This window comes from Cebus imitator, unplaced genomic scaffold (genome assembly GCF_001604975.1).
Source record: "Cebus imitator isolate Cc_AM_T3 unplaced genomic scaffold, Cebus_imitator-1.0 Scaffold10, whole genome shotgun sequence".
NCBI classification, from domain to species: Eukaryota; Metazoa; Chordata; class Mammalia; order Primates; family Cebidae; genus Cebus; species Cebus imitator.
In genome coordinates, this window is record NW_016107325.1 from 10,700,928 (window position 1) to 10,713,988 (window position 13,061).

General features: G+C 32.8%; 1 protein-coding gene across 3 annotated transcripts in view; it reads right to left on the reverse strand.

Annotated features, from left to right (window-relative positions):
• Positions 1-13,061, reverse strand: part of SCN7A (sodium voltage-gated channel alpha subunit 7) — an 89,968-nt gene that overhangs the window by 54,080 nt on the left and 22,827 nt on the right. For 2 of the 3 annotated variants that reach the window (XM_017548446.2, XM_017548439.2), the window contains exons 4-9: positions 12,696-12,785; positions 11,272-11,400; positions 9,731-9,822; positions 4,471-4,677; positions 4,131-4,200; positions 1,058-1,199 (exon numbers count right to left, since the gene is read on the reverse strand). In XM_017548446.2, the coding sequence (XP_017403935.1) occupies positions 1,058-1,199; positions 4,131-4,200; positions 4,471-4,677; positions 9,731-9,822; positions 11,272-11,400; positions 12,696-12,785 (730 nt within the window). The remainder of the gene's footprint in view (positions 1-1,057; positions 1,200-4,130; positions 4,201-4,470; positions 4,678-9,730; positions 9,823-11,271; positions 11,401-12,695; positions 12,786-13,061) is intronic. The other variant, XM_037745819.1, reaches the window with a different exon arrangement.

Sequence of the window (13,061 nt, forward strand, 5' to 3'; positions counted from 1 at the left end):
TAGTTTGTGTAAAAGTGTCACTTGCAATATTTTCATGTTTTTTATTTTTTACCAAAAATACAATTATACTGCACATGTTTGGTCTACTTGATTTCCATTTAATATATTCTGAAACTTTGTGCCCCAAATATATTATGTTAGCCTATCATTATTAATGACCTGTATATACACATATACTGCCCACAATTTATCAAGTCAACCAAAGTAAGTATGGACTGGGTGTGTATGTCTGTTTATTAAAAAAAAAGTTCTCCTTCAAATATAAATAACTTCAGAAGTTAAAGTAATGCTGCTTTGAAAATAACACTGTACTTTCTACTATGATATAACTCTTCAAAGAAACACTGAATCCCCATTTTAATGAATATCATCCCTTTCTGAGAAACTATGACACGAACATAATTAGTTATGAAGACAGACTCTCAGAATTTGAATTTCAATTCTCATTACAGTAAGTCTTCTGTTATTTTAACTAGAACATGACTGAATGGTTGAATATTAAAAAGGTTAAGAAGAAATAGAAGAATAAAAAGAAATAGGACACTATATGTTCAATAAATAATTTCTTAATACATGGTAACCTCATAAATTCAAAATGTTTTAACTAAAGAATTAATACCTAGAAATGTTCTTTATTTAGTGATTATCAAATGTATAATATCATAGGCTTTGGAACAAGACAGTGATCTGAGATGGGGAAGTTTCAAGTACTATACATTTTGGGAGGCTAGTTGACCTCTCTAAATCTTAGTGTCTTCAAATAAAAAGCATGCACACACACACACACACACACACACACACACACACTCTCTCTCTCTCTCTTTTTCTCCTCTCTCTCTCTAACCTTGTAGAATTGTTTCAAAAATTAAAGATATAATACACCTGGCATTGTGGCCAGCACATAGTTTGACATTCGGTAATGCTAGTTCTCTTTCCTTTTGTCCGCCAATTCTTCTGCACGTAAAAATTTAATAAACTATATTACATTTGACCATTATCTTAGAAGCGAGGGCATGGCGCCATTTCTAAGTACAGTACAGGTTCTCTCTGTTCTTACCTGGTGATAAAGTGCTTCAGGGTAATCCTGAGTCATTAACCGAAATAGGGCAAGTAAGGCCCAGCCAAAACTGTCAAAATTTGTGAAGCCTTGATCAGGGTTTATGCCAGCTTTTACACACACATATCCTTCAGGACACTGACTAAAGACCACAAAGAAAAAGACGGCTTACTGTTAGGTGACCTTCAGATTATGGCCGAATCATAAATATAAAACATCTGTCCTGAATAATAGAGAACTCCCTCTTCCATGGGGAGAGTAGTAAGTCTCCCAAACAATTGCCTGCTAAAAAGTTGCAAGTGAGTTAGATTTTATGTTGATACAGCGAATGGTGTTAATTAAGCAAAAATAAAAAGGGGCCTCAAAAGTGTTTTTTTGTGAAGCCAATTTTTGTATTTCTTTTTTTCATTGACAAAAACTGTATATATTTGTGAAGCACAACATGCTATTTTGAAATATGTGTGTATTATGAAATGAACAAATGGGGCTAATTAACATATGCATATCTCACATACTTATTTGTGTGTGTGTGTGGTGAGAATACTTAATATCTATCATCTTACCATTTTCAAGAATAAAATGCCTTATATTAACTATATCTTTACTACTCCAATATTAAAGGGGAAATATCTGAACATCAGAGTGAAGGTATAACTGATGGAAAATAGTACTGATAAAAATACAGCTGCAATGATTGAGGGTATAATTTTCTAATGATTTCATCTCAAGCCCTTAGAGCCCATTACTTAAGGGTGAGAAAACATTTATCGTATAAATAATTTATATGCAGTATTTGCACATGGGGAGGTAGAGCAAATTAAATATTTATTTTATTTCCCTTCAGGGAGTCCTCATACTTCTGTCTACTTAAGGGCTTTGGTGCTGTGTTCCATTATTACCATAGTGGCCCAATAAATCAGGCTTCCTCTCGTCATGGCCTTGTGTAGTTCTCTCTCACATTATTTTGGGTTTAGTCATGATACTTGTTTTAGTTTTAAGGGAACAAGGAGAGGTTTAAAAATCACGTTTGCATCAGAACTTGCTAAATTGCCAACCCATAGTATCTGAACAAATGAAGTGTTGTTGTCTTGTTGTGCTGGGATAGTTTACATGCAGCCAAGTATGGCTGCTGCAGAAGAAACACTGCATGTCTTTCTCTTTTTGCCTTGAAATTTGCCATTGTATCATGAATATCCAGGACCATTATCTCAAAAATGTATTTCAGGTTATATTTGATTTTGGAATGTACATAAAAGGAATTAGCTGAAATGGGATGGAACAGATACAAAGAGATGGGTTCACCATTTGGATATGAGAATAGAATGGAAGCCCAGGAAAAGCTGGGCAAAAAAAATATGTGCTGAGGTTAGGCACAGGGCACAGTGGCTCACGCCTGTAATCTCAGCACTTTGGAAAGCCAAGGCAGGTGGATCCCTTGAGCTCAGGAGGTCGAGACTAGCTTGGGCAACATGGTGAAACTCTGTTTGTTCTAAAAACACAAAAATTAGCTGGGCATGGTGGCACATGCCTGTAATCCCAGCTACTTGGGAAGCAGAGGCATGAAACTCGCTTGAATCCAGGAGGCAGTGGTTGCATTGAGCAGAGATCATGTCACTGCACTGCACTGCAGCCTGGGCAACAGAGCAAGACTCAGTCTCAAACCAACATATATATATATATATATATATATATATATATATATATATATATATATATATATATATATATATATATATGCTGCACAAGTGAGAAAATATCCAAATCCCCTGAATTTAACTAAACCATATAACTAACTCATGCTTTCCTCCCCCATGTGCCTTTGGTTAATCTGAGCACCAGAATGTAAGAAAGAGCTGAGTTTACAAATGCTGGCTAAATCATCTCAGCTGAGGAAAGCAACATGAAGGAATTACGTGCGTCACACACTGCTGAGAAGTGCCCTGTTTCCACTTTCTGAATTGGAATTTTTCATCTGAAATTATAGGACAATGAGACATGGCAGTTTTGTCATCTCACTGAAGAATTATTTTGAAATGCTGATTTTAAGAAACAGCTTTTTATTAATGTAAACTATAGCCAGAAAATCATATAAGATATTACGTAAGTGAAATATCAGCATATCTTTGATATTTCTTTTCTCCCAAAACTTCTTTCCAAAGAATAGATTTCTATTGTCTTTCTTGGTCATTTTCACTAGCTCTGGAGCCCTCTTGAAAACAAGATTCTTGTTTAAGTCCTGGCCCTGCCATTAACTAGCTTCTTGACCTCGAAGAAATCATTGAATTAGTCTGACTTGCTTTTTCTGTAAAATTGGATGAATAGTATTCCACATTGCATAATTCTGCTATGGTCTGAGTGTTTGTGTTCCCTCAACATTCATGCTGAAATTCTAACTCCCAAGGTGATTAGAAGGTGGAGCCTTTGATAGGTAATCAGGTCATGAGAGTGAAGTCCTCTTGAATGTGATCAATATCTCCAGAGAAGAGGCGTGAAAGAAACCTCCAGCCTCTTCTGCCATGTGAGGACACAGCAAAAAGGCACCATCTGTGAACCAGAGGGCAGGCCCTGACCAGACACCAAATTTGCCCAGCACCTTGTTCTGGACTTCTCAGCCTCCCAGACTGTGAGTAATAAATTTCTGTTGTTTTTAAACCAACCAGTATGTTGTTAATGTGGTCGGAGTAGACTAAGACAACTCAGTATGGTTTTGACAATGAGCTGAGATAACGCAATCAAATGGGAACCAAAAATAAAAGCAATGGTCCTTCATTAAGTACCATTGACAGGGGGTAATGATTTAATAGAAGAAACAGAATGTCCTTGTTTTTATTAAATAAATACTAATGTATTTAAGGGTAAAAGAGCAGATGTCTGCAACTTATTCTCAAGCATGTTGTTTAGAAAAAGAGAGAATGATAAGAGCCATTGGGGTAAAATATTAACAACTGATAAATGTGGATAGTGTATCAGAATTCCTTCTAATCTTTCACTTTTGTGTAAGAATTAAATGTTATCTAAATAAAAAGTTATAAAAATGTGAAAAAAAAAAGAAAAGAAAACTAATACCACTTACCCAGCATCTGTTCTGTTGCCACAAAGGAGAGCATATCTTTCTCCTTCCAAATAATAAAAGTTTTCTGTTTCTGAAAAATAGGCATGAAATGATATTCTATATCTAATCATGAGTTAGCAGCACATTGGAAGTCCATTTGGATCTCTGCAGAAGCTAAAATCCCTTTCTGCAGTTGAGAAGAAAAGAGCAAGTATCCTGGCCTTTTTAACCTAGCATCTGATACACAAGCCAAAGCCTTTGGGAATCTAGCAAGATGTTGAATGTTCAACATTTCTGGGAAGACTGCTTTGCCTTTAACAAAAGTTTCAATTTTTGATATACATGGGAAGGTGATTCTTACCTCGAATATAATATGGGTTACCAGTTCTGTTGTGCAGGGTTTCATTTTCATTCTCTTGGGGCCATCGAAAACATTTATGTTTCAGGTTACCCATGAAAAGCCCCATTCCAATTAGAGAAAATATGCTCAGAAAAAACAGAGTTAGGATAATGACACCAGTAAGTTTCTTCACACAGCAGATCAGAATCCCTACAAGGGACTTCAGACCTGGAAAGAGAAACATTTGTTTTTAACGTAATATAATACTTTGGAAAAGCACTATTGGCAAATCTCTCCCATAGCACCTGCATACTCCATTAAAATCAACAGTTTTATCTTCAAATGTAATTCTAATTATTTGGGTCTCATAAAGAAAGTGAATAATAAATGAAATGTTGAGGTTTATGTATTATTGCTAATTTATAACACCTAACAAAATAATTCAGGCACACTATTTAAAATATTTGTTTGTTTCTCTTTACAAAGAAAAACTATCTCCCTCTCTTGGTTGCCACGAGTCATACCAACCTCCAATGTTTATAAGCATAAGTAAAGGTGTAAGGTTATAAATAAAAATTAAATAGTTCTTGAAAAAAGAAATAGTTTTAAACAGCAATATTCTATATTATACTTTAATCAACTTTATAAGAATCCAATTTTGTGAGCTAATTAAATAAAAGTGAAGAATTTCAATAAGCAGAAATGAGAATTACACAACGGTGATCTATGTAAACTGTATTTATATCAGAATACTAATAGAGAATTCAAACTTAAACCTGGCTTTATTTAAGGATATACATTTTTCTAATTATAAGTAATATGCTGAATTCTGAGTAGAAAACAAGAAAAAACAAAAATAACATAATCATATCTTATAGAATAAATTACTATTAACTTTGTGATGTATAAACTTTTTTCTCCCCTCCCTCCCTTTCTCCTCCCTCTTCTTTTTCACTTCCTCTCTTATTTGCTGGCCTGCGTGCATTTAGTATCCTAATAACTGCTCAGCACAATATGAGTGAGAATATACTAACTCTGTGATGTTAACCAAGCAAGTAATCAATATTTCTATGCCTTAGTTTTATGATTTTTTAAAGTGGAAATAATACCTACTTTCTATCTTATTATGAGAATTGACAACTATTCTTTTGAATTACTTCAAATGATTAGATTTCTTGAGTAAAATATGACAGTGTTGAAATAAAGTCATTCTGTGACTACAGAAATGTGATAATCTAGATTAAATATGCAATTTTAATTTGACATCATAATAAAATACATGTTTATAGCCTCCTTTTGCCACTTAGAATTATATTATTCTTTTTATTATGAGCAAGTCTTTTCAAAGTATATCAGATATATATTAGAATTTCTGTGTCAAATATGCAACAGTGTTTTAGTGTTGATACATCTGTTCACACTGTTTTTGAGAGAGGTTGAACTAATGTATAAACCAGACTATAAGCCTTCACTAAAACTGGAACATTTCAAAATATTGTTGGCAGTTTATTAGAAAAAATAAAATCATTTCAATGTAATTTCTGTACTTAACTATTCTAAACTTTTAAAATAGGTATATTTGCATTGTGTAATTATTTGGTAACTATCATGAGTCGTGTGTGTGTGTGTGTGTGTGTGTATACATATATATTTTTTTTTTTTTTTTTTTTTTTTTTTTTTTGAGATGGAGTCTCACTCTGTCACCCAGACTGGAGTGAAATGGTGCAATCTTGGCTCACTGAAACCTCTGCCTCCCAGGTTCAAGCGATTCTCCTGCCTCTGCCTCCTGAGTAGCTGGGACTACAGATGCGCACCACCACAACTGGCTAATTTTTGTATTTTTAGTGGAGAAGGACTTTCACCATATTGATCAGGCTGGTCTTGAACTCCTAACCTCATGATTAGCCCACCTTGGCATCCCAAAGTTCTGGGATTACAGGTATTAGCCACTGCACTGGCAGAGTCCTTTGTATATTTTTATACTGAAATTTTTTTCATATTGTGTTGGAAATGTTTTTAAGAAGAGCAATTCTTAAGGAAAAATAAATGTCTGTGCATATGTATGGGAGTGTGTGTGTGCGTGTGTATATGTACATATATATATATATGTACATATACACACACACACACACATATATATAGATAGATATTTCCATCGTATACTCAGTTTCTAGTGGAGCTTTAATTTTAGTGCTGACATTTTGTTTCATGGAAAAAAAATGTCACCATCAAATTTTTATAGAATTAAGTTTATTAATAATTTTCATTATTATATACTAATCAGATTTTGTTAGAAAGTTCTGGGACGTACGCCAGTTTTGATCTTAATTTTCTTATATAACTTCCTCCTTCTTTTAAATTTTAGCATCCGTTTTGCTATAGAGTTTAATTGTATTTCTGACTTCATATTAAAGTCTCTGCCTTGATAAAAAATTTTAAACCAATTGCATTTATTTTCATAAATTAGGTTTACTTTGGAATACACCTTTACTTTTGATTTCTATATTCCCCTTATTATTTACTGTGTTTCTTTTCCTCTATCAATACATTTACTGTATCTCTTTTTTCCTTTAGTAGTTTAGATAAAACACATGTTTTGAGAGCTTATATACAATTTATGTTTCTATTTTGAAATAGCATGCAAATCTCTACATCAATAAGACTGTATCCACTCAGTCTCACCACATAAGGCAAGAAAATAACTATATATTTTCTCACATTTCTCTATTGTTACTTCTCAGTTTTTGTTAATAACTTTTGGCCTAGTTATAATTGTTGAATTATGTATTTTGTATCATATATTATCCATCATGATTTATAGAAAGGATCAAATTCAAATCCTTACAAAGGCTTGCCAGGAAGCATAAGTTCACACAAACAGAGAGTTGAGAGGACCTGGGTGAGTCTGCCTGACTTGAAGAGGCAGCTGTTCTCACCCACAGCAGGCTGTTGTCATTCATAAATGCAGGCGGACCTATCCTGACAATTCATCCAAGTTAAATTGGATTTCAACATAAAATTATTAAATTTTTATAATATTGGCATCTATTTCGAAGTTTTCTAAAATACAAATAAAACATGTATTCTCTAGCTCAAGAATGATCCACGGATATCCATGTGGTAACTTCTGATTTATATTTGCATTCTGTTTTGCAACTCACTAACAACAGTAATTTGCATTCCATTCTCTGCTGAAATGGTTTCAGAGCTCACTGCAATTACTTTTAGAACTAAATCCTCCCATTGTGAAAAATTTTATTTTCATACTTATTTTTTCAGCAGATATTCTGAAAGCATACACATCTACAGTTTCAGAATTCTCTCATAACTGAGAATATCCATTTGTTGACTATACATACAATTGACAATCAAGTATAGAATTCTAGTGTCTCAACTTCCCTGCCTACACTTTTCCCCAAGCTCTCAAACACCATTAATTTTAATGTTAACATGAGGTCTAACAGTGACCTGTCCCTGATATATGTTTCTCACTTTTTTGCTTGAAGAATTTATAATACTTTTATTCTTTAATATCTTACATTTATAACATTTTATAATATGTCTAAGTATATATTATTGTTTTATCTACTATAAGCTGATCCCTTTCATTTGTAGGGTATTTTTCCAGTTAAAAAATTTTTAATTTTTTTCTACTATAAATATTTTAATAATATATTTATTTTGGTCCGTTTTCAGGACCACCATTTATGCATAAGATGGAATTCAATTTTTTCTCCTACATTAATGCATTCCATTTTTCAGTTCTAGTGCATGAATACAGAACTCCTCTAGTCTTTCCTTATACAAGTGTGCTTGTTTGATGTGTGGATAATACTTTTTTGCAGCTTCCATTACCACTGAATATTCACCTAGGGTAGTATAATTTTTATCACTTTTTTGTCTTAAAGTTAGTTATATTTGCCTATATTACTATCTCGTTTCATCTTCTGTTGAGAGAATCTAGGTTTTCTTCTGTTGGGACTACAAAAAGATTATTATGTATGCTTCTAATTTTAAGCACATTTATTTTAAAAGAGGATACTTTCTTTCTATTAAATACATGTTTCTCTTTCTATATTGCAAAATATTTTCATACACTCCATACTGGGGATATGTGCCTACTATATCCTCCCTTGGGGAAAAAAAAAGTGAGAGCTCCCTTCTAGCCTATAGGCTTCTAACTCTAGTGAATGAATTCTTCTTTTATTATTATTATTTGAATTCTTCTGATTTATTTAATAATTCTTACCTCTAGTCTTAAGATGAAGATGCCCATGAAATATGTGAGGAGTAGTTGGGGAGCTTGAGCTGTGAAAATTCCTGACAGGTTAACTCTCACTACTTGATTCATTCACTAGATTTGGTAACGCTGCCATTCAACAGATTGTTTTTATTAAACAGCTTTACTGAGATATAATTCACAAGCCCTACAATTCACCAGCTTAATGTGTACAAATCAATGTTTTAGTGTATTCACTGATTATGTATTATCATCATACTTCCCTATCTGTTTTTCTCCTTTGTTCTGCCTGAACTATAAATACATAGCCTACGTATCTCTAGCCTTCTTTCTGGTCTATGAAAGTTGCATGTAGACTTTGTCTTTGCTTTTATTACATTCCTCTTTTGCTTTCTTGATACAGCTATATCACAACACTTCTGACTTGCAGCTTAACGTTCTGGGTAGAATTATTCCTAACTGTTCTTATTTACTCACAATAACAAACTAGAAGGTGTTGGTGTGCCTCTGCTAGAATGTCTTTAGAAATGGATGCTGTAAATTAGTCTTCAACGTGGTAAAGTTGCAACCACATTGATGGAAGATGAATTTTGTGGCACGTGAACTGCACCCTATCCAAGCACTCAAAACAAAGGGAAATTCCTCTTATTTTATATTACTTTGTTCATGTCAACTGGTTTCTTGATAAAATGAGGAAAAGAAATAAGCAGATTAGACATCTGTCTAGGCCACTATTTATCTCAGAAGTCTAAGAAGAATTTTATAAGTTCATAATTAATTTGTAATAATTACCAATTAAAATATATTTGATTGATGCCTATGTTATGGTTTTCTAAAAATTGAGCCTACACCAAATAAATAATAGTGAATATTTTTCTTCTCCTTCCTGGAGTGACATAAATTTAAAGATCAGATAACTCATTGGTTTCAAAGTGGAAACGTTATTCAATACTTCCTCTGAAAAACACTAGGGAAGTTCAAGTGAATTCATGGTGGTATATAAAACAGAATAAAAAAAATACATTCAGTGCAATTTCTTACCTTGATTTAAAGGAATAATTTTTAAAATTCTCAAAGTTCTTGCAGTCTGAAGCATTGGAATGAAGCTTAGAGGTGAGTATCTTATAATAATCCTGTGGAATTAAGTTAGAGTTATTTAAAAGTCAAATTACATCTATGCTACTTATTTTTGTTTTTTTATGGTTTTGAAAGTTATTTTTTAAACCATATGTTCAAACATTTCCCTTGATCATATGATTCCATATTGCAAACAGTTTTATTATTGATTGTAAGACAAAGATTGCTATGGCGGAAGGTGGCCAGGTAATTATTAATCTATAAACTTAAATTATGGGAGTTTACAAAAGTTTGACACTGTGAATACATTTAATTTCTTATCAAACATAAATCTTTTGTTATCTAATTGCTGAAAAGATAGTTACAATAAAAAATGAATATCTAGTTTTTTAAGGAATAGACTCATTTTAAGTATTTAGACTGATGATGATGATGGTAATTATGGATGTGATATGATGATAAAGATGAAGAGACGATGAGGATGAAGATGGTGATGATACTGACGATGATGGTGATGGTGATGATGGTCAGACTGTGTATTGATTAAAAGCACAGACTCTGAAGCCAGACTGCTTGTGTAGAAATCCAGGCTCTACCATTAACTAACTGGGCCACATGAGCAAATCATTTAAATCTTTCTTGCCTCAGTTTCCTTGATTGTAAGGTGGTGTTAATAACACTTCCTGATTGAGAGGGTTTTTTGAGGGATTTAATGAATTAACTTATGTGAAATACATAGAAGAGCACCTGGAACATAGTAAGGGCTCTGAAAGTGTTAACTAACAGCAACAGCAAAACAGCAAAGACATGGGTAACAATATTAAAAGTGTAATGGTAATGATTACAGTGATATGAGATACTACTTTAGAATGCTTAAAATATAGCAGACACTGTTTATGTTCTTTATAAATGTTAGTTTTAAAACTCATCAAAAATCTACATATAGAAAATCATTTTAAATTATTTTTAATAAGACTGATGCCAGTAATGATTTCCATAGCTAGAAAACAGAATACATTAAATAGAAGTATTTTAAAATATACATGAAATTGTTAGAATCGTCTGAAGCATTCCAGAAAATCTGTGTATGGGGTGGGTGTTGAAGATACCTTATTCTGATGTCTAGCATATTTACCGGTCCTAAGCAATGTAGCTACATGTAATGTAGTTTGGGAATTGAGAATCAAATCTGCTAGGACATTCTCCTAAGTATTCAGGAGGTTCTTTGCTCACTTTTCACTAAAAGACACACTTAAAATGCACAGATTCAATCATTATCATTCTTGCTCCAAATAGAAAGCAGAAAACAATCCACTCCTTTCATTTTTATTGCATCTTCTGAGGGCTAGGTCAGAGGCAGCTGAAAGAACTCACTATAACTTTGAAGTATGCTTCATTTGCAGACTATCTGCAGGCAGAAATTTTTGTAGACATCAACTATTTTTTAATGAAAAACATTTTCTGAGCAAAACATTAAAATAGACTCAATTTAAAGAAATACTCACTCAAACACAGTTACGCTGAAATCAAGCCAGTTCCATGGATCACCAAGGAAGGAAAAAGATCCTGCCCAGATGCCTCTTGCAAAGAGTTTTACAAGTATTTCAAATGTGTAAATTCCAAGCAAAGTATTTCTGCAAAAATTTTTTTCAAATAATATTAATGGCGAGAATAATACATTGTCAGCTCTGAAATACCATGTCTATGATAACTAGCTAGCATTTAAGAATAAGTCACCAGAACGGTGAGAGCAGGTCTACTTGGTAGGCCGAAAGAAACCAACCACCAATAAATTAGACAACATTCAAGAAAGCAAGTGCTCCTTGAGCCCTAGCTCAATGCTTTAAATAGAATTTCTAGGGTAGGTTGTGTCTTACGGCATTTGCCGGTACATTTGACTGTCAAAGTTTTTCATTACTGTAGCTATGTAGTATAATTTGAACTCAGGGAGCATGATGCCTCCAGCTTTGTTCTTTTTGCTTAGGATTGCCTTGGCTATTTGGGTTTTTTGGTTCCATATGAATTTTCTTTTACAGGAACATGGATGGAGCTGGAGGCCATTATCCTTACCAAACACAGACATGGAAAACTAAATGTTCTCACTTATAAGTGGGAGCTAAATGATGAGAACACATGGGCACATAGAGGGGAACAACACACACTGAGGCCTTTTGGAGGGTAGAGGGTGGGAGGAGGGAGAGGATCACAAAAAAAGTAACTAATGGGAACTAAGCTTAATACCTGGGTGATGAAAATATCTGCATAACAAAACCCCATGACACAAGTTTACCTATGTAACAAACCTGCACTTGTGCCTCTGAACTTAGAAGTTTAAAAAAAAAACAAACTTTTTCAATAGTTTTATATATATGTAGGTAAATGATAAAAACAGCAAATGTCAAATTTGCTCCATATAGAGATTACACAATAAGTAATAATTATCATTAAGGGAATGTGTAAGATCTAATTTTATTATGTACATATTCAATGATTTTTTTTATGGTGAATAATGTTATAGTCACCTTCCCAAAATCAACTAGTTTTAAGAACAGTATTAAAGATCAAAAGGTAACTTCAAGAAAGCCTTTTCCCCAGAAAATTTTACATGCCTTTTCATCCTTACAGTACAAAGCAAGTCAGACTACTGGTATGTCTTAGGAAAGAGAGGAGTAGAGCAGAAAGGAAGAAAAAGTGATTTTCTTAATGAGTGGAAAGGACTGAACGTTACTTGAGTTAGAAGCAAATCAGGAATGAGATTTCAATAGCAAAGAAGATGGGAAGGAAGCACTGAAATATTACCTTAATCATTAACAAGTATTAAATTTATTATAATATAAAATATAATATATAATTCAATGTTATGGAAATAAAATGTAAACTATTAATATACAATTATATATGATATGTATAATGTAATTATATAACTTACTCTACTACTGGACTCCATTTTGGCAAATCAGTAAGGGACATAAATATGCAATCAGTTAGGACGCTAATTAGAATAAACAGCCGGAAAAGGGTAGCATATAGTCAAGAAATAATAGATAATAAATAATATTGGAAAATATATATTTCTATAAAATATATTTACATACAATGAGCTAAAATATTTTCTTAAATGTTGAAAAAATATTAATCTTGTTGAACAATGGGCATTAATATTTGTTAATATTTACTATTGTGTGTATTAGAAAATATACTTTATATGTATTTTCAAATGTGGAACACTTGATGAAGTATGATCTAGATTTCAATATGACCTAACATGATACATAAACTCAATAAAGAAAAATAT